This window comes from Aphelocoma coerulescens, chromosome 9, assembly GCF_041296385.1.
Source record: "Aphelocoma coerulescens isolate FSJ_1873_10779 chromosome 9, UR_Acoe_1.0, whole genome shotgun sequence".
Taxonomy (NCBI): domain Eukaryota; kingdom Metazoa; phylum Chordata; class Aves; order Passeriformes; family Corvidae; genus Aphelocoma; species Aphelocoma coerulescens.
The window spans coordinates 5,446,138-5,467,138 of record NC_091023.1 but is presented as its reverse complement, the minus strand read 5'-3'; the positions used below and the strand labels follow the sequence as shown (position 1 = coordinate 5,467,138).

General features: G+C 50.5%; 1 protein-coding gene across 6 annotated transcripts in view; it reads left to right on the top strand.

The window, feature by feature from the left end:
- GPC1 (glypican 1) overlaps positions 1 to 21,001 on the top strand; it is a 294,023-nt gene that overhangs the window by 260,414 nt on the left and 12,608 nt on the right. For all 6 annotated transcript variants that reach the window (XM_069024113.1, XM_069024114.1, XM_069024112.1 and 3 more), the window contains 2 exons: positions 3,783 to 4,174; positions 20,530 to 20,695. In XM_069024113.1, coding sequence (XP_068880214.1) covers positions 3,783 to 4,174; positions 20,530 to 20,695 — 558 coding nt within the window. The remainder of the gene's footprint in view (positions 1 to 3,782; positions 4,175 to 20,529; positions 20,696 to 21,001) is intronic.

Sequence of the window (21,001 nt, the reverse complement as noted above, 5' to 3'; positions counted from 1 at the left end):
CCATTCACGAGGCTGACAAAGCCCTGTGCTACAGTGCATGAGTGCAGTTCATGGCTTGAGTCTTTTGCTGGCACAGAAGACGTGGTGTCAGCAGAGCTCAGGGGCCTTGGGGCTGTGTCCAGTGTGTGACCTGGGTGAAGCTGCCTCCATGTGCTCATGCCCTGCCTGAGCTAAGCACTCTAATGGTGCTCTGGGAGCCAGGGCAGACCCAGCAGTGGTGACCAAGTGGCAGCTGATAGATCCAAAGGTACCTGCTTGCCCTGTTACTGGTAACTTCTGACAGGAGCAGTGGGACAGCTGCATTATTAGAGACTTGGAGCACCCTGTTACCTGAGGGTCCCCCACCCACCATGACTACAGATAAGGGGTGCTCCCCTTCAAATAAATAATTCCTTCTACCTGAAATCAAGGTAGAATGGCAGGAGCCTGAAGTGTGCTTCAGCAAGCTGTCTCATCCCAAAGCCCTGCATATCCATAATCTATGACACGTCTAAAGTCATTAAAAGGTTGGACATTAGCAGGCAGGGAGTGTTAAGGAGGAGATGCAGTGTTACTTGGAGATCTCAGCTGACACTGTACTGAGGAACAGGGAAGTTGGCATCCCTCTTGACGAATCTCACTTGGTAGTGCCTTCTGATACTGCAAAATGGGCATCTAAATTTCCTGCCAGGTCAGTCATTCATCACAAACACGTGTAGACTTAATTGGTAATTAATTTTCCCTGGCTAGTGTAGATTTTTTTCCTTCAGTGTGGGAAAACTAGAAGAACTTTGTGAGAACCAGCCACAAATGAATTGGCTGTAATCAGTGTTCCTCCCTTGGGTGAGAAGTAACAGTTCATCAGCCCTTAATTAGCTCGGACTTTTTTGAGAGCAGGCTCCAATTTTTTAACAGGGAGATACACATCTTGTTTCTCTTGTAGCAAAACAAAGGCAGTAATTTTGCCTTGAATTGACAAATTGGGCTGTGTTTGTTGGTGTTTTCTTCCGCCTGATGGTGAGTGCAAAGCTGCATGTCGGACCTGGATTGCTGAGCAAATTGTTCAGTTTGTGTCTCTTGTCACGCAGAAAAGAACACTGATCATACAAGGAGGAGAGTTTGAGCTCAGTTTAATTAATTTTTGAATGGGCAACCAGCGGTGTTTGGAGTGATACGTTAGGGTAGGGAAGAGCTTTTTGATGATGCCTCATCAGCATCAGAGAAACTTTGTACTTATGTCTGTTGGAGGTGAGTGCTGTTTCTGTTCCTTGTACAGGCAGAAAGGAACAGAAAAATGAAGCCACCGTAGATTAGTCAGCTCCCAACAAGTGTCCTGCCAGGACAAACCTTCTGCCTGACAGTCACCTGCCTGGCTTGTGAGCCCCTTCAGGAGGCACTGCAGGGAGGGTGCCCCTGCCCTGCTGCAGCAGGGTGAGCCCCGAGTCAGCTCACAGCAGTGCTGGGATGCGCTGGAGCTCAGGGCTGCCTGGACCTCACCCCGCTGGGATCTCCTCAGCCCAAGCTTAGGTGTGACACTAGAGCAGGAGAGAAATGCTGGTTGAGAAACTCACAAAGAGCAATCATCCTCTTGCAGCCTCTCACATGTTGGTGGAGTGGCCGAAATTCCAGAATTGTGTGCACACAGCTGCTGTGCTGGGGACGGAGCACAGCTCCCAGGGGTACCTGAGCACTCTGCAGCAGAGGGGTCTGCGCAGGGCTCCCGGGGCGGGCGCCGGGTGTGTGCCAGGAACACTTGCCAGGGTTTAATTATGAGTGTCCTACCTTGGGAGAGAGCTCCTCTCTGGCAGCTGGGGCAGGGGAGTGGGAGTTGGGACCCAGGGAGAGGGCAGGGGTTGAGTCAGCCTTTGTCTTCAGATTCCAGAGGAGAGGCTATGATAAGATACGTTAGCATTGGTATGTGCTGCAGCATCTCTTCTTACTAATCTGATGGGATCTGGTTTTGTCTTTTTTCCCTATTGAGAACCCCCCACTGCAAGGTCATAGGTGGCTTTGATGCCCTGACACCTGGTGTCTGTAGGGAGAAATCCAGTTTTAGTGGGGAAGATGCATGATCAGTCATTTGAGAGATGGAGGGATCCCAGTAAAAATGATTGGAGATACAAACTTCCAACACAGTCTTGCTGAATAAGAATAAATTTCTTCCCAAAGTACATTTGAAAACCAGTTTTTATTCAACATTCCAGATAACAGATCTTTACTTTCTGCGTAAGTGACTAAACCAGACTTCTGCTAAGACCTAGCTTGCTCACAATCTTTTAAAAGTAAAAATCTCTTAGATCAAATTTTAATCTATTAAGCAGCACATGATAGTGGCTGGACAAGGCCAGGCTATTAATGCTCGGTGTTGCTTTGTTAAAATAGCACAGGAATTTTCAGTATTAGCAGCCTGTGGTGCAAATGCAGAGGGTTCTTTTCACTTGATCAATTCTCTTGTTAAGTTTTAGCTTCATTCAAATCTGAGAAACCAATGACAGATCCTTAATGTAGGAAAGCTTCCTTGTATGGCCCTTCTCAGTCAGTGAGTATAAGCAAGACTTATGGATCTGAGTTTTATTGGTTCTACAGTTTTAGAGGTCTTTAATTGTAGTCAGCGCCATTCCCTCAAAAAATACTTTTTAATAAAGCTTTGTACATGCAATATGCATTTTTCAGAAACTTTTCTTTCCTTTCTTATATGTCTAGACCACTAAAGTTAATTTATGTACCTAAATACACAAGCTGTTTGATTTTAATTGAATAACAGTTTGTCTCCAACTAGAGCTTATCATGCATCACCAAAAAAAATAATAGTAATTTAGATTTAAAGAATAGTTTAATCAGGTTTGCTTCAAAAAGACCCTAAAAAGTAAAAATGTAATTGGAATTAAAATTATTATTTAAATTATTTTTCCTCTCACTGACTTCAATGATGATTTAAGTTGCTTATGTAAATCTGTTAATTGAATCAGGCCGATCCTGCTATGAGTTCCCCACTGTGCAGTCTCAGGCTGAAGGTAGCTGGCATTTGAGAGGATGGAAATAGCTAAAGATGTTGGTAAGGGAAGAGTCAAATCTGTCATTTTTACCCTGCTGTGTGTAGCAAGAGCATCATGTTTCTGTCACATCTAAGACCACTGAACCAAGGGTGTAAAACCACACAGTTATTTATGCTGAAACAAAAGCAGGATGCACACCCAAGTAAGCAAATGGGATGAGAACCCCAGACCCGAGATAATATTGGCCTCGGTTAAAAACCACTTGGGTACAGCCCTGTCTCAGAATACCCAGGAGGATGTGCCTGTTCCTGACACTGCACTGGGACTCTGGCTCCTGTCTTAGGGGCTGTGCCCAGAGCCAGCGTGGCTGCCCCAGCCAGGACTGAGGGGATGTCCCTGGGAAGGGTTGGTGTCCTCGTGGCAGCCCTGTTTCATCTCACCAGAGCTTTGGAAATAACATGTGGCAGCTTAGGGTTTGTGTAAGCAATGCCAGTTGTAAAGAAAACTTACGAGTAACACTGTGACACTTTGCGGATTCAGAAAAGAGACCCAGCTTTGCTTCCAGGTAAGGCTGCCAGAAGAGGTGGAGAGGCCCAGACCAGGGTTCTCCAGCATGGGGGGGTTCCTCCTTCTATCTTCATGGCTAAGGCTCAAGTCTGAGAGTGTGGGTAATGTTGGTTGGAGGAAAAGCTCTGTCAGGGCCCTTCTCTTTTCTCTGGGTATTCAGTTGTGCTGCCAAATGACACAGCCTGTTGGATTCCAGCTTGTCCAACAGATACATCACCTCTCCTTTTTCTTATCTTTCAGGTTATTTCCAGGATTTGTTGAACAAGTCAGAAAAGGCTCTTTATGATGCTTTTCCAAGCATGTATGGAGAATTGTACACTCAAAATGTGAAGGTCTTCAAGGACTTGTACAGCGAGCTGCGCCGCTACTACCGGAGCTCCAACATCAACTTGGAAGAGGCCCTCAATGAGTTCTGGACACGCCTGCTGGAGAGGCTCTTCAAGCTGCTGAACCCCCAGTACCACATCACAGATGAGTACCTGGACTGCATGGTGAAACACGCCGAGCAGCACAAACCCTTCGGGGAGGTGCCCAGGGACCTGAAGGTGAAGGCAACCCGAGCCTTCATCGCAGCGCGCTCCTACGCACAGGGCTTCCTTGTGGGCAGCGACGTGGTCAAAAAGGTGTCTCAGGTATGCTGGGCTTCTCCCTTCTCCTCCATCCTCACGTTGGCTGGAGCCAGTCGACCGCTGCTCTTGGGAGGGGGCGGGTATTTCCCCTTATGTTTTCATTACAAAGAAAACAGATACTTTACAGTTTTAAAAAATAAACTGCTTGAGGGTTACCCATCAGTGGGAGGGAGCAGCAAACCTGGACTTCTACAGGCACTGACAGCAGCACTGAGGCAGTGAGATGTAACTCACTGCAAATCAGCTTTTGCCTCATTTTAACCTGTGTAGCAGGGTGCCAAGGAGATGTCACTCAGCCAGGCTGTAAAGCCATTCCATTGCTTGCCCACATTCCTCGTGCTTCCCCAATGCGCCTCTAAATCACACTGCCATGTTTCCCTCCTTGATATGCTGCAGGGCGTGCAGAGCTGGATAGCCACGAGTGTGCTGGGAATACAGGCAGAGGGATGTGTTTCAGAGGCTGGCAATGGGATCCTGTGTCTGTTTGTGTAGCCTGTCTATTTGTACAGCTTCTGTGTACAGAGAGCAGGAATTTGTAAAGTGCATTGGGATCTTCAGGGATGAAAGGTGCTATATAAATGTAAATTAACATGACTGGATCCAGGGTTCCAGAAGGGAGGAAATTGTCTGTATTCTTTACTGCGGAGGCAGCCTTTCAGAGGCAGAAGAAAGTGATTGTCCTGAAACAAGATAGTCAGGTTTTTCACACAGGTAGCAAGGAGAAAATCCATAATAAAAAGATGGCTTGCATACTGCATGTAGAGATGGGAATCAGCAGGTGTGAGAATCAGGGTGTGATTAAACTGTGAATGTAAAAATCCAGAATCACAATTCATTTCCTCGGAAGGTAACGTGTGGTGATGCGAAGCAGAGGACGGTCCCACTTAATGCAGCAAATCCAGACTTTGATCTCAGGAAGAAACATTAATGTGGTAACAGTGACAAATGCTTAAATTTATCAATGTGGGACTATAAAACTGTTCAGCTACCCAAAAGCCTTTGTACATCTCATTAACATCACACTCTCCTGACACTTAAGACAGATAAAAGAGGAGAATGATGTAATTTCAGGGGGACAAAAGCAAAATACTTTTCATAAATCCTCTGAATGTCAGAGATTTCAAGCTCGATGGGCATGATCCTGCCTGTAGCTGAGTTTGGTGGGTAAAACAGGCTGGCAAGGCAACTGCAGGCATGGTATCAGCCAAAGGGAAGGACCTGAGATACCAACATAAGGCATTATTTTTCCCCCACCTTCATGTAGGCTTCTGACCCACTGGATTTTGTTTCTGGTCCCCCCTTTCTGAAATTTTCTTCTCTTGGGCATCACTTATCAAACAGGATGTGGGGAATGTGACGAGTCACAGATCCTTCTTTTCCCTCGGCTTCCCCCAGTCCATTCCTTCAGGATGGAGGGTTTGCTAGGAGGGTCCCAACCGTTCCTCTCTCACAGGAGCCCTCTCTGGCATTGCAGTTAACCCAGTGTGTTGCTGTTGCAGCACCAGCTGTATGAACTGAGTCAGAAAACCTCAGCACAGCCTTCTTGAGAGCTGATTTTGTTATGAGGACCAAAACTTGATTATTTTTCCTGTCTTCTTTACCGACTTTATTAGTTGTGGATTTACACTTGTGTCAAATGGATATGAAGTGCTGGACTCGACCCACAGCTGGTGCCTTGGTTCTAGGCATTTTTCATGTTGCTCTGTACTTATGACATTAGAAGGAGGTCAGAAACTGGAATTCAACTTTCCTGTCAGCTGGTAGCAGAAGTCTTTAAGACTATCTCTTTGAGTTGGAATTTCATATGGAGTACTGGCAAGTGTTTTGGTCAGGAAGACTGAGAAAGCCTGTTGAAATGAACACTTAGAAATAAATTAGCTAGCTCTGGACTTCAGGAAGGAATAGATTTTATTTGTTTGCAAATCCCAGAAAAACTACAGATTTCTACTAAACCCCTCCTGGTTTCAGCTTCTTGGACACTTCCAGTTCAGTGTATCCCCTGTATCCTGTTGCTGTTTCAGGTCCTTGTGCAGAGGCAGCGTCACTGGGCACTCCACATCTGGCACAGACCAGAGTTCCTGGCTGTCTTTAAATGGGAGAGAGCCTCCCTGAGTGAGCTACAGGCGTGGATTTAATGAGATTTCCTTAATTCCCGCTGCCTCTGCACTGTGCCCAAGGGGTGCTTCTTCCCCAGCCTTCAGCTGCCCCAATCTCAGAGGAAGCCACAGCTTCAAGCACCCCTTGGCCAGTGGCTGGTAGGGATAGGAACAGGAGCCACATGTGGGAGCGAGCCCTCTGTGTCCTGCTGGGCATAAATAGTTTGAGGGCAGACAGGGAGAAAATGGCAAAACCATTTTTCATCTTTGCTGCCATCCAAGCTTTCAAGGCAAAGTCACCCTGACAGACTGCAGGCTCTGACACCAAGTTCTAAAACTTCTCATTGGTGGTTGCTGCCACCAACCTGGCCTGACACAGACAGCAGTGGAAGCGTTGCCATCTGGGCTGGGACCCGGGCTGTGGTTGGTGTGGCTCTCTGGCAGGGCTGAGGATGGATGTGCAGGCTGGCACCCTGCCCTGGCACAGAGCGAGGGGTTACGATGGGCCACGCCTGGGTGGGGGGTCAGGGCACCATCTCTGTGTTCATGTGCAGGTTCTGTGTTTCTGTAGCTGTGCTTTCAGCACAAACTGCAGGTTTTCATTTAAGTTGCACGATGCCAGGTGTGTTTTTCATCGCCTGCATGAAGTAGCAGCTACCAAAATGGCAGCAGCCACAAAATCCTTAGTGCAGGGCACTTGAGGAAGGGGCTCCCCCAGGGATGCTGCCTCATGGTGTGTGCCAGATTGAGAGAGAACAAATGTCCCAGTTCTGTTTAGGATCTTGTTCGTGGGTTGTGAGATTGGCAGCTGCCCAAAACCAGCATTTGCTCCAGCTCTGAGCATCATGCGAACAGGAGAGGGCCTTGTGCTGGTGGAGGCACTGCCTGCCAGCTGCTGCCCAGAGAGGCTCCCTCACTGCTGCCCAGAGGTGCCCCCTCACTGCTGCCCAGAGATGCCCCCTCACTGCTGCCCAGAGATGCCCCCTCACTGCTGCCCAGAGATGCTCCCTCGCTGCTGTGAGCAGTTGCTGTGCTCAGCAGTGAGAGCGAGGACGCGCTCCTTGGAAAGACGTGGTGGAGGTGAACTGGAATATTGCAGGACTGGGGGAAGCAAAGCTGAGAAAGAAGAAATGGTAAGGGTTGAGAGGTAACCCTTTATAAGCACAAGCAGAAAACCCTGAGGGAGATGCAGCATGGTAAACAGCAGTGGCTGTAACCCTGGCTGGGTTTGTTACGTGCTGCTCACACAGCTCAGGCCTCTTGGGCCAGTTCTGCTGCACAGAGCGCTGTGGGGACGGGGCAGAGCTGGTCCTGTCTGCAGCAGGACACCTGGCAAGGGCAGTGAGGCTCACAGGTCTGTGCTGGCCTCCTGCATCGCTGCCCTGTGCATGCCAAAGAGTGCCCAGAGTCCTCCAATTCCCCTTGGAGCCCTGGCAGCCCGTGACTGTCAGGCAGAGCACAGAGAGCAAAGACGTAATGTTCCATTTCCAAAGGCAGCAAGAGGAAATAATTTGAAATGAATTTTGCTCATCAGTCAGAAAATGAGTTATTATGACAATCTTCCCTTTGCTGGGTCTTCATTGGTTCTTGTTTCTAAATTTTAAGTTTTCCCAAGGTAGTGGAGATTGATGTGAAGCAACACCAGCTACGTAAGCAAGAAACACTTACTCAAATAATCAATTTTAATAGTTGTTTGCATTTCCTTTTCTCAGTAGATGTTCTTAAGACTGATTCTCATTTGAGTTTGAAACAAAATGTAATGATTTTCTTTATAAGCTTTTTCACTAAATCCTGTATTTCATTTTACCAATGCAAGTTAAAGTCAGCTATCAGTACATTTTTATTTAGCCAATAGTGTTTCACAATGTATTTCAGCCTTATTTTTTTAAACTTTTCTGTTAGTATAAGGTACATGGCAGCTTTCCTATCTACCATATGAGTAATTTTTAAACACATGCTGGGTCAAGCTGCATTTGTCTGGGAACTGAATTCCAATTAAAAAGTCCTAAAAATAAATTTTTTAGAAATGCTTTTAATGGTTAAGTGAATGTGCTGAAGACATATGGAAAATAATGTTTATCTAAACATGCTTTACATTTCCAACAAGTCAATAACATAGCAAAGACAGTATGGTCCTCTTGTCCTTTAAGATTGTAGCCATTTTTCATACCCACTTTTTTCCACAGCTTGAAAGGACATGTTTGAGTTCTGTCTTTCAGTTTCCAGTTGCTTTTCTGATGAAGTAGGCATAAAATTGATCTTACTGAACAAAATTAAGATATAATCTTTTTCTCCCACTTACGATACCACTGTGCTAAAGCATCTCAAGAGCAGTGAACTCTGGTCCCATGTGCTTGGCGGGACATCTCCATCCTTTCAGTGAATGATCTTTTTTGAGAGCATCAGCAGCAAGTAAACACAACCATAAATAACATGTTATTTCATTTAAAGGATTTTACTTCTGTTATAGTACTAAGCATTTATCTAAATTGGCCTCCTCTTGATCCTGAAAAGACAGTGTTTGTAAATAGATGTTACGAGAGTGTTGTTCCATGGCAATGTCAATGCCCTCATATCCCCACCTTTATTTCCTTGTTACTGGATGTTGTCCCAGCTCGGGCTTTGGAGCTGTGCAGTTTTCTCATGGCAGAGGTGTGTGGGTTTGTGTCCTGTGGAGTTTCCAGGTGGCAGCAGGAAGCAGCAGGTCCCAAAGGTGCTGGTGTCACCAGCAGGGGTGGGGGTGGGAGGGTGCAGGGATGCCACTCACCACAGCCACGTACGAGCAGCAGCTGCTTTTTCTTGGTTTTCCTTTCTGTCGTTGCAAACCACTGGTGAGGCTTTCGAAAAATGAGCTGGTCAGTGCCTGTGCTCGAGGTTTGTGGTGCTGCAGATTCAGCAGCAATTCACAGGGTGCAAAATGCCACAGGGATCCTTTGCAGGACTGGCTGTACTCGGGAGGAGGGCAAGGAGGACTGAAGGCCCAGGGTGGGGACCTGCAGTGCTTCAGACACCCCTTCCTGTGAACACCATCTGAAACTCCAGGCTGAAATAGGCTCTTGACCTTCAGGGACTGGTCTTGCAGCAGCTCCTGTGCTGACTGCCTTTTGCCCTTGTAGCCTCTGGCATGGCTGCCAAGACCTGCCCACACCTGGGCAACCTTGGAGGGGGCTGGGACCTGCCCTTCCTTCCCAAGGGAAGTGTCACCTCTGCTGAAGTGCCTCATGTTTTCTTGCCCAGCTGTCCCTGGCAGTTTGTATGTGAGACTGCATGGCTGAAACCATTTTAGATCTAGGTTCCAGTAAGCCCAATTCCCCCTGCAAACCCAGGAGCTTAATATCCCTTTCCCTGAGCTGGCTGTGCTCCCTTGGATCATCACCCTGCCATCAGCTGCCTTCCTGCTTTAAACACCTTGGTACAGCAGCTCCTGCAGCCTCACACACACCACTGCTCCTTTCCAGCACTGCTGCATGTAAAGCTGGGGAGGGAATTTTGCAATAACATTGGAATTTGTTTGGATAGATTCAAATCAAGCTGGATGAGAAACATGCAGTCTTGAACACATCCTTATGTATTTCACATATTACTTTCCAGTATTTCTATCCCTTATTATGTTTCAGTCACAACCCTTCAGGGATAAAAACCCATAGGTGTTCTGAATAGAAAAGAAATAATACAGGAAAGTAGATATATGTCTCCCATATTTACCTGGTGGTTAAAAGTCAATTGAATCTAGCTTTCAAAGGATTGAAAATTGTACCAGCTGGAAATACCTGTGTTAAATGAACAGAGCAGGGAGTGTGTGGAATAGGCAGGTGTTGGCTTGCAGTGTTTTCCTCTGGAGGGAGAGGACATGACAGCAATCTGTCTGTCTACATGAATCTCTCTCATTTTAATATCTGAATGCAGTTAGGTCCTAGACAGGAATCAATGACATAGATCCTCCCAATTAGCTGTGGGTGCTGCCTCTGGAGCCATTGTCACTGCCCTCTCCAAGTGCCCTCACCACTGGCTGGAGGGAGACTGGGACAGTGCTGCGTTCTGTTTTGCTGCCTCAGTTCACCTCAATTACCCCAGCCTTCATATTTTTTTTTCCCCCTGAGTCTGCAGAATGGCCATTTGGCTGCTGGGCTGGCAGGGCTGGACCCAGGCAGTCTGTCTGGCCTCAGGCCTAACAGCAGCTCTGCTGTGCTGGAGCATGAAGGGCACAGATTTGGCAGCAGCCTCCATCCTCCGTGTCCCTCCTGCAGCGCAGCCCTGAATGCAGTAAGGTGAAAGCAGGAGGGTCTCTGAACCGTGCTGGGGCTGTCTGTGTCCTACCTGTGCCACCAGACCCCAGCACAGCCACCCCCAGCACACTGCACCCCGCTCGCCTCTCATCCCTGACAGGTTTGGGAACGTGCTTGATGGATCTTGAATGATGGGCTTGGCGAGGCTTAAAACTCACCGTGCTCCAAGGACTCGTGGCTGTGCATTTATGGAAGGAAGATGCAAAATAATGACTGAAGTGATTATACAATTCATTAGACTTTGAAAGAATCATATTTCTGTCAGACCTGCAGCTGTTTCTTTTAGAGTTTCACTCTGAAAAATTGGAAAGCTTGGTTCATTTAACACACGTCAAGGTGCTAATTACATCAGGGCTGGCATAAACATGCACAAGGCAGCTGCTGACCATGTGGTGGAGGGAGCAGGATGTGCTCCCCACAGTAGCTCCCCTGCACCAGCCGAGGGCTGGGCACACCTGCAGCTCCCACTCCTGTCACTGGACTGCCCAGTGCATGGAGCTGCTGTAGCCCGGATTTCCAGTTACACATGTGGAGGGGCAAAGAACATCACAGCCCTTCTGGGTTTTGATCATAATATTTGAGGGTCCCTCCATGGGGCGACTGTAAAAGTGAAATGTTTTCCAACATGAAATGGCCACATTGCAGATAGCCCTGATCACAGAGCTGGCCAGCTCCCCTGAGAAGCACAAACCTGTCCTCTGAGTGCTGGTTTGTTCTAAAAGAGAGCAAGGCTGGCTTTCCGAGCCCATTCCTGGCCTGTTGGGCATCCCACGGGAAGCTCAGGAGCACTCCTCATCGCCGGCCCAGCAGGATCAGCTCCTCTGCTTGACCTGTTTTTGTAGTTGCTGTTCTTCACACTGACAACTTTATCCCAACTGTACAATTCCAGCCAAAGGATTTGGGGTAATTTGAGTGGCTTCGAATACCTGTCTGCATTTCCCAGCACACACAGCCTGATCTGTGGCTTGAAGAGCTGACCTCCTTTCCTTTAGACACTGCCCCAGAGAGAGCTTTTCACAGCAGGCAGAACTTCCCTCGCCTGCCTTATAATTCCCACAAGGAGGTAAGAGAGGGTGCCACGAATGGCTCAGCTGCAGCCACCCGTGTGTCTGGTTCAGCCCCAGCCCTGGGGAGGTCTCCAGCTGTGGGTGCTTCTGCCTCCAGCTGCCCAGCACCCGTGCCTGCCTTTGAGACCTGTCTGCTGTCTGCTGGCTCCAGAGCATCCCTTGGTTTGGAAACCTAAAAGGCCTGATGTCACTGGGTTTAACTGGTGCTTCTGGAGCTTAGAATGGCCATTCAGACAGCAAGGCCTTCTACCTGGGAGGATATACCTGAGTCAGTGCAGGCACATTGTCACAGATATCTCATGCATCTGGAGGTACTTTGTTTCACCCCAACCAACCCCATACCAGACCAAAACCACAGGTCCCAGTGCCCACCTTGGGTCTGCACTGCTCCTCAGAGATGAGAGTCAGGAAGGGAATGGGAGAGCAGCCACAGGGCAGGGACGTGGTCAGTGTGGGAAACACCAACACCACACCACAGAGAGCTGCCTGCAGGCCACCCTCATACTGCCTTGGGCAGGACTTTTAGAGGGAATAGAGCCCACAGAACAACACTTCTACCAGCAGTGTTAAGGACCAGCTGAGCCTCGTCCCTCCATCAGCTGATCTGCCCTTGTCCCTCTGTCAGTCCGGGGGGTGGGGGTGTGACAGAACTTCAGCAGCCTGTAGTTTTCACCCAGGCAGGCCTCTCTCTCCATCCCCAAATCTCTCCACTCTACCTAACCCTGCTTCCCCTGGGAAGCAAGGCACAGATGGCTCACAGCAGCCTGGGGGGAATGTGCAAGGGGAGAAGGGGGGTAGGAAAAATACCAGCAAGAGCTCAATTTATTTTATTGGTGTTAAATGCCTTTCAGATGTACTTAAAGGCCCCTGAAGGCCAAGGAGTCCAGTCACATTGCAACTAGGCTGCAGGTTCTCATTTGCTTTTAAGCCAGGCTTCAAAAGGAGAAAGGATTTGGGGCTGGATGATTCTTTTCTTCTTTTTTTTTTTTCTTTTCTTTGCTTTGTTTGAAGCCAGCACTTCAAAAGCAGCATCTGCAGCTTGGCCTGCAAGCTCTGGGTGCCAGAGGAGCTGGCTATCTCCTGCTGGGCACAGAAGAGCCCTGCCACCAGCCATGGGGTCAGTCTCATGCCTGGAAGGTGTCCAGAGCCAGAGCCAGGCTCTGTGCCCGAGAGCAACAGCCCAGCCCAAACACCCTGTGCTGCTCTGGTAGGAGCTTGATGCTGCCACTGTTGGAAAGATTGTCCAGATGCCTGTGGCTTCCTAAAGCTCAGCTTACCTCCAACTCTCAGGAAGCTGGGATGGGAAGGAAGGATCATTGCTTGACCCTGTAACTCCTGGATATGATGTACAGAGCTGGACCCAGCACTAGTGCCTCTTCAGCTGCAGTGCCCTGAGACCTTCCTCTCTGCATCCCACAGTTTGGTCCTTCCAGACACCTTTTCAGGAATAAGTGACTAGGATAAAGAAATGGTTTTTGGAGTGAGGAGGGTATAGAAGCTTTTAGCTGCATGTGAGTCAGATCATCACTTCCATGGTCCTTTTGTGCCCTGATATAGCTCAGGGTATTTTTGGAGGCTTTGAATGTCTTCGAAGCACTAGGCATTAGGGTAATGATGGAAAATGCCTCTGCTCTTTGCCCCACTCTGTTCTTCTGTCAGACCTGTCAAATGAGGTCCCAGTTCAGAAGAGTAAAAACTCTCCTACTGTTGCAGGTTCAGCAAGGTCTGGGGTCAGGAGGAATTGCACCCCTCTTTTGCACCAAACCTGACACCGTAAAAAGAGGTCTACAGATCAGTGGGTGCTGTTTGGAAAATCAGCATGTAACGTGGGGAGGAGCTTCAGTGGGAGAAAGAACAGGCCATGGTGGGGTTGAGGGAGAAGTGTTCCGTGGCTCTAGAAGATGTGCTCTTGTTACCTCTGAGCATCTGTAGGTGTGCAAAGATGGGTAACTTGGGTTGAACATGCACATTGCAAGTTTGATTTGTTCTCCATAGGCACAGAGGAAGGATAAGAACGTTTTTCCCTCTGTTCTGGAGAAATCTAGCCCATTTTGACCAGAGTGCTGCTGTGTGTCTGTCCTACGGGCTCTAAAGCCCTGGCCATTCCCAGAACTGTCAGCACTCAGGTGTCTCTGGGCCTTTGAGGGCCTGTGCACTCATGCATTTGAGCTGAGTGCTTTCCCCATCTACAGGTAGTTTCTCCTCCCTGTTTGTCCTTCAGAAAGTTTATAGTTGTCCTAAAGTTATGTTAGGTGCTGTGAAGCGTAACTTTGCTCCCCTGAAGTGCAAAGGGAGAGAGTTGGTGACTTGTTACCCACAAGCCTCCTGTGTTTCTGTGATTCTCTGCTTGGAAAGCATGTTAATAAAGTACATGGCAGGAGTTTGTTTTTTTTTTTGTTAGAAGCCTTCACACTGAATGTTTTCTAAATTGGCTGGGGGGTGGCAAGGAACCTAGTTAGTCACTAATCCCCCAGCCCATCCTCTCAGCAAATGGCTTGTGAAAGTCATTAATTTTACTGTAATTGATTTAAACGTTGCTCAGGAGGAGGAAAAATTAAGGAAACCAATGCCACTCTGAATAGAGAATTATGTGTTCTCAATTTTCTGTCAAATTATCTCCACACGTGCCCGTTCTGCACTGGTTGCTGAGCAAACACCATGCCAGGGAGTCACACAGCAAATCCCAGCTCAAAGGACCTGTGCAGGAGGCAGGAGAGTCTGCTGAGGTCTTTGGCAAAGCACTCGCCTCCAGCAATTCACATCTGGTTGCATGGCTCCACCAACAAAGTATGGGCACGTGAGGCTTTGGAAAGTCACCATGAAAAAGCCCAGAGCTGGGCTCCTGCTCTGAGCACAGTCACAGGGTAATACCTGCTGACAGCCTCCTTGAAATGTCAGTGCTTGTGGTGGAACAGGGCTTTTTATGAGGCAGCCACCTGTTCCCCTTGCATTACCTCATTGCTAGTACTGTATCCCCAGCTGTAAAGTAGTTTTAATTAAAATTATTTATTGCTCAATAAGATTTGTCCCCTATTTTGGGTGTATCTTAGAAGATAACATTTTTTCCTTATCACTTCATCACTGGGCTTACACTTCAAAGGACTGTACCCGTGGATGTCGCTGTGATCAGAATAGAGTATGTGGATTTTAGCTGAGCAATGACGTACAATCAATGTATTTTTAAGCTGAGCTTAGCTTTATTTTGCATTTTTATTTATACTTCTGACAACTGAATGAGTGCCCTGGCTCCAAGCCATATCTCTCAATAATAATAATAATAATCTTTTTTTCAGATTCTTGGGAAATGGCGTCTCCACTGTATCGTGCATGTTCTCTTGACATCTTAATGCAGTTTCTAGGTCACTGAGCTAAGAAAAGACTGTAGGTGCCACTAAAGTCTCCTTAAAGAAGAGGGTTGATGGTACTTAGAGAAATCAATTATTGTCATGTACTGTCTTCATGCTGTGCCAGATCAGTTTAAGATGAAGCAGTTTTGTCAGGTTTCTCTCCATCTGCAAGACTTTTCATGCTCCTGCCCTCAGGCCACCCATGCTGAATGGATGTTGCTCATGGATCCATCAGTTGTTGCAGGTCTGTGCTGGGAAGCTGGAGCGACTCCCTGCAGGTCTTAGCTGGCACCCACTGGCTGTTGGGCAGGGGGTAACTCAGTGTTTCAGGTTCTTTTGAAGGCTGAGGGATGAATGCAGAAGCACTAGGAGGTGAAGTGTGCAGGTGGAGGTCAGTCTTGCCTTTGCCAGACTGGAGAAACTGCCTCACTCCCACTGAGGGAGTTGATCTGGAAGGAGCTGCCAGGGAGGGAGGATGCGTGTCCCCACAGCTCCAACCCGAGAAGCTCCTCTCCCTGGTGCCACTGCTGGAGCTGGCTGTGCCCCAGAGGTGAGCAGGCAGGACAGCTGCAGCTTTCCCCTGCTTGTGTTGTGGGATCCATATCCTGAGAAGGAAGCTCAGCCCCTCCTAACTGGGGCTGAGATTCCCATGTGTGGATAAAGCATTGATGAAAAAAAACCTGGAAGCTAACTTCAGCAAACTAATCCATGAGGACTCAGAGATGTTTGAAAGACTGTTCCTTAATATGTTGCAAGTCCCCCAAGTTGCAGGATCAGGGCTTGGAGGGGTTCTGGTTGCCCCAGGCCCTCACTCTCTTCTGCCCTGTGTGGAGCAGTAGTGCAAGGGCTGGGTGGAGCAGTGAGAAACTGAGCTCTGGCCAAGCAAAACACAGAGAAGATATTCGGTGTGATTCCTCTTCCTGCTCTCTTATCCTTCTTTTCTCAGTTCAACTCTGCAGCCTGCTTCTGCCAAATGACTGCTGTTGCCAACAGGAGAGGTTGGAGTCATTCTCTAGGGAAAGGGAGTGGAGCCTGGTGTCATGCACCTGCAAAAATTAATATTTATCTTTTCTGCCAAGAGATTTGGTTGAACACTTGACACCTGCCAGATTCAACAGAGCAATGGTGGTGATGGATGGTCAGCTGGTTGTCTTCAGAGGAGAGGCTGTGGGGCAGGGAGTAGGGGCCAGGCTCCCCACTCCTGGGGCAGTGGGACACTCCACTGTCCTCCAGGAGACAAAGCCACCTTGCGAGAGTGACAGACTGCCAGTGCACACACAGCTCCCTCTGGCATCCAGAAGTGTTCCTTACTGAGGTGCAGAAGTACTTCTTTTTCCCCCATACTCTCAGGAGTTGAAACTGAGTCTCAGGTGCTGTTGTTGCCTGTACCCACTGCCCCACTGCAGGTGGCAGCATCCCAAAGGAGTGCATGGGCATGGATATGGGTGGTGTGGCTGGTGATGGTCAGTGTGGCTGGTGAAGGGCAGTGTGGCTGGTGATGGTCAGTGTGGCTGGTGATGGTCAGTGTGGCTGGTGATGGGCACTGTGGCTGGTGATGAGCAGTGTGGCTGGTGATGGTCAGTGTGGCTGGTGATGGTCAGTGTGGCTGGTGATGGGCAGTGTGGCTGGTGATGGTCAGTGTGGCTGGTGATGGGCAGTGTGGCTGGTGATGGTCAGTGTGGCTGGTGACAGGCAGTGTGGCTGGTGAGAGTTGGTGTGGCTGGTGACGGTCAGTGTGGCTGGTGATGGTCAGTGTGGCTCATGACGGGCAGTGTGGCTGGTGATAGTCAGTGTGGCTGGTGATGGTCAGTGTGGCTGGTGATGGGCAGTGTGGCTGGTGATGGTCAGTGTGGCTGGTGATGGGCAGTGTGGCTGGTGATGGGCGGTGTGGCTGGTGATGGGCAGTGTGGCTGCTGATGGGCGGTGTGGCTGGTGATGGGCAGTGTGGCTGGTGACAGGTGGTGTGGCTGGTGAAGGGCAGTGTGGCTGGTGATGGTCAGTGTGGCTGGTGACGGGCGGTGTGGCTGGTGATGGGCAGTGTGGCTGGTGACGGGCAGTGTGGCTGGTGATGGGCAGTGTGGCTGGTGATGGGCGGTGTGGCTGGTGATGGTCAGTGTGGCTGGTGAAGGGCGGTGTGGCTGGTGACGGGCAGTGTGGCTGGTGACGGGCAGTGTGGCTGGTGATGGGCAGTGTGGCTGGTGATGGGCGGTGTGGCTGGTGATGGTCAGTGTGGCTGGTGACGGGCGGTGTGGCTGGTGATGAGCGGTGTGGCTGGTGATGGTCAGTGTGGCTGGTGATGGGCGGTGTGGCTGGTGATGGGCAGTGTGGCTGGTGACAGGCGGTGTGGCTGGTGATGGGCAGTGTGGCTGGTGACAGGCGGTGTGGCTGGTGAAGGGCGGTGTGGCTGGTGACGGGCGGTGTGGCTGGTGACAGGCGGTGTGGCTGGTGACGGGCGGTGTGGCTGGTGACGGGCGGTGTGGCTGGTGATGGGCAGTGTGGCTGGTGATGGGCGGTGTGGCTGGTGATGGGCAGTGTGGCTGGTGATGGGCGGTGTGGCTGGTGATGGGCGGTGTGGCTGGTGACGGGCGGTGTGGCTGGTGATGGGCGGTGTGGCTGGTGATGGGCGGTGTGGCTGGTGACGGGCGGTGTGGCTGGTGATGGGCAGTGTGGCTGGTGATGGGCGGTGTGGCTGGTGACGGGCGGTGTGGCTGGTGATGAGCAGTGTGGCTGGTGGCAGTGGCATGGGGAGGAGGATGGAAGGCAGCTTTCTGCAGCACGGGGCCCCTGGCAGCTGCCCACACTTGCCAGCTGTGCCAAAGGGCACGCGGAGCAGGTGGGCACCGAGGAGCAGGCGCTGCCCTTCTGCAGCTCTGCGTGGTGGCCGGGCATGGGTGGCCCTGCACGGTCACTCTCCTGTGGGTGAGGGAGTGCTGAGCTCAGGGTGTGAGGGTCCTTTCTGGCACACACAAAGTAAATCCCAAGGCCAGAATGAGTTTTGCAAGCAGCAGGACTTGCGAATGCCCTGTCACAAGCTTCACTGAAATACGGGATCGCTGTGGTCTCCGCGTAGCTGCGGTGCAGGGCTGGGTTTACACTGTACTTTAAGCATCTTGGAGATGCTTTTCTGAGCCAAAATCTGACTCTTGCTTCTTTCAGTGACTCCCGTGGACTCTGGCAGGCTACCAATAGCTTTGTGTCCTTGCTTCTGGTGGCCGTCCTCTCTGCTTGGGGGGGGGCTGGCCCACACCACCTCAGGGGTGCTTCCTGCAGGCAATGCTGTGTTCCTTTTTCCAGAGCATTTCAGCTCCCTCTGCTCCAGAAGTCTGTGCAGTGCAACTGGGGATGTGTGTGGGTAAAGGCAAACGATCTGCCTGCTCCCTGGCTCCCCTCAGTGCTGTGAAAAGTCCCACGTTTCAGGACTCACCTGTGCTGCAGGTCCCAGTCTGTGCAGTGGGAGCTGACAGTGCTCCATGGCCACAGCTGGATAAGCCGGGATGAGCAGTGATGGCCTGTGTCAGTAAAGCACAGGGACCAAGTTCTGTTCAGGAGCTGATGGCCTGTGCAGGCTGCAGGACTGGGTCGTGAGTGTCACCATATAATCCATGTTTGTGACTGCTCTGCCTGGGGAAGGGGAGGTCACAGCTCCTTTCCCATCTGCATCCCTGCTTTTTGTGTGAGTTCTCTGGAGCTACAGCCTGTGTTAGCATGCACCGTGCTCTTACCTGGTCTCTTTTCAATCACTATTCTGCCAAGCTTATTTAAGCCCTGAGATGAAAAATGAAGGGCTCTTTTGTTTGCCTGTCCCTCTGCTTTGTTGCATTGCTGAGGCAGGAGACAGTGGTGGCTTCAGGGTTTCCCGTGTGATGAAGCGTGCGGCAGCCGTGCGGTGCAGCAGGATGGAGCCTCCATCTCCTGGCGGCAGAGCCACATGGCAGCCGGGCTCTGCCGCCAGGAGTTGTCCCAGGGCAGGGACCCAAAGCTGGCCCAGGAAGCTGAGGGAAGCTCTGGTGTGCGTGGGGGGTTCCTGCCGGGCTCAGCCCCTCTGGCCCCGATGGGACACAGGTTTATCTGCAGTCATCTCATGGCTTCTTTGGGCTGCTGGGGCAGGGAAGCAGGCTCTGTTTGGGTTCTTTCTCCAAAACTTAAAAAGTTTTGTCCTCATCCTGAAGAAGGTTCTCACAAGGTTATTTTAGTGTATTCCTACCCAATGAAGCCTCAGCACCATCCAGCATCTGGTTTCCAGGGTTTACTGGAAGTGGGGTGGTACCACACAGACAGTTTCCGGAGGGGGGAAGCTTAGGGATTTTCTCTCACAACCTCCAACACTGGGCTCAGCATGTTCACACTCTCCCAAGGGTACCTCAAAACTGAATCTTTCTGGAGGCCCAGGGATTTTTCCTTTCAAGATTTGTCCCTTCCATCACTTTTCTCCCCTCTGGGGTCCTTGAGAATGTGAAGTACCTGGAACCAAGGGACACTTCATAGAGACATTCATTTTTTCTTTTGTAAATGATTTTTAAAGATTTACAAGGGAGTTGCAAATGGATCTGAGCAAAAATGGAAAAAGACCACAAAAGAGAAGACATTTTAGCAACAAAACATGGGAACATGGACCTTTGCCAGCATCCCTGCAGGGTCTGCCAGGCTGTTATTCACCCCTCAGTGCCCTGTCAGCCCTTGCCCATGGCAGCTGGGGGAACACTGGCCCATGGCTGATGGGCTGGGGGGACACTGATGTGCTGCTGAGGCTGTGGCCCTGCTCTCTGGACTCTGCACCTGCACTGGCTCTGTGCTTACAGGACCAGGGTGGTCTAATTAAAGGTGGCAAAGCCACCTCCAGAGTCAGCTCTGCAAAGCACCAGCTGCATGTGCAGGGCCTGTGAGCTGCTGGCACGGCGTGGCTTGGCCCAGGTCGCCGGCTGCCTGCGGTTCCTGAAGTGCTCACAGAGAGCAATCACTTCCCAGTGTCAAGTGCTCTCAATTGCCCATAATTTTGGAATTGTGCAAGTCTTCCCCCAAGACTATTCTCCTTTCCAAAGATGCCAGCTGGGAAGGTTCTGTGTCCAGGGCCCCACTGTGCGTCCTCCCAGGAAGCTGGAGGTGCAGTTTGTGTGGGACGCCTGTGTCTGCAGGACAGTGGCAGCAGAGCCCTGCAGAAGGGGCACGGTGGTGGCACTGATGGCAGAGGCTCCAGGGGCACATGTGCACCGTGTCAGGGTCCAGGTTACAGCTGGGCACAGCCCAAGCTGTCCTTGTGGCCACCAGACCTGGCTGGAAGGGGGATGGTGCTCACATACAGGTCTTTCACAGAAGCCTGGGTTCAAACACAGCCTGAGGAACTGGCAGCTGCCCCAGAGGTCCTGTCCCTCCAACAGGAGTGACACCTGAGGAAGAGTGGGGGGAAGGAGGGACAGTGAGAGGGGAAGTGGCTTTTCCTGGTCCATGTACGCAGGGGGCTGTGCTGCCTCTCAGATCACAGCAAGCTCCTTCAGCCCAGGGAAGGGGGGAGCTCACCCACATGTCCCCCTGAGCAGTCTGTGCCTGACTGACCTGTCTCCCCAGGTGTCCCTCAGCCACGAGTGCACTCGTGCCATCATGAAGCTGATGTACTGCCCGCACTGCCGGGGCATGTCCAGCGTGAGGCCGTGCAACAACTACTGCCTGAACGTCGTGAAGGGCTGCCTGGCCAACCAGGCAGACCTCAGCACCGAGTGGAAGTACCTGATGGGTAAGATGGCCTTTCTCTGCTGCAGCACAGCTGCCTCTCACCTTTGAACTCTCTGAGGCTGTGTTTGGCGAGTAAAGAGGATGGTGGGAGGCTGAGGGGAGGTCGTTTGCAATGTTAAAGCTCTCAGTCCTTGTGCCCACACAGCATCACTCAGCAAGCTCCTCTCTCTCTCTCTCACAAGCACATGCACAGCTGGAGTGATCTGAGAGCTCAGGGAGCCTTGGTGTTTGTCTGGGCTCATGGAGGGGCAGGCACCAGAGGAGATGACCTTGGGCTTGGCCTTTTTTCCCTTGCCTTGGCACCCGC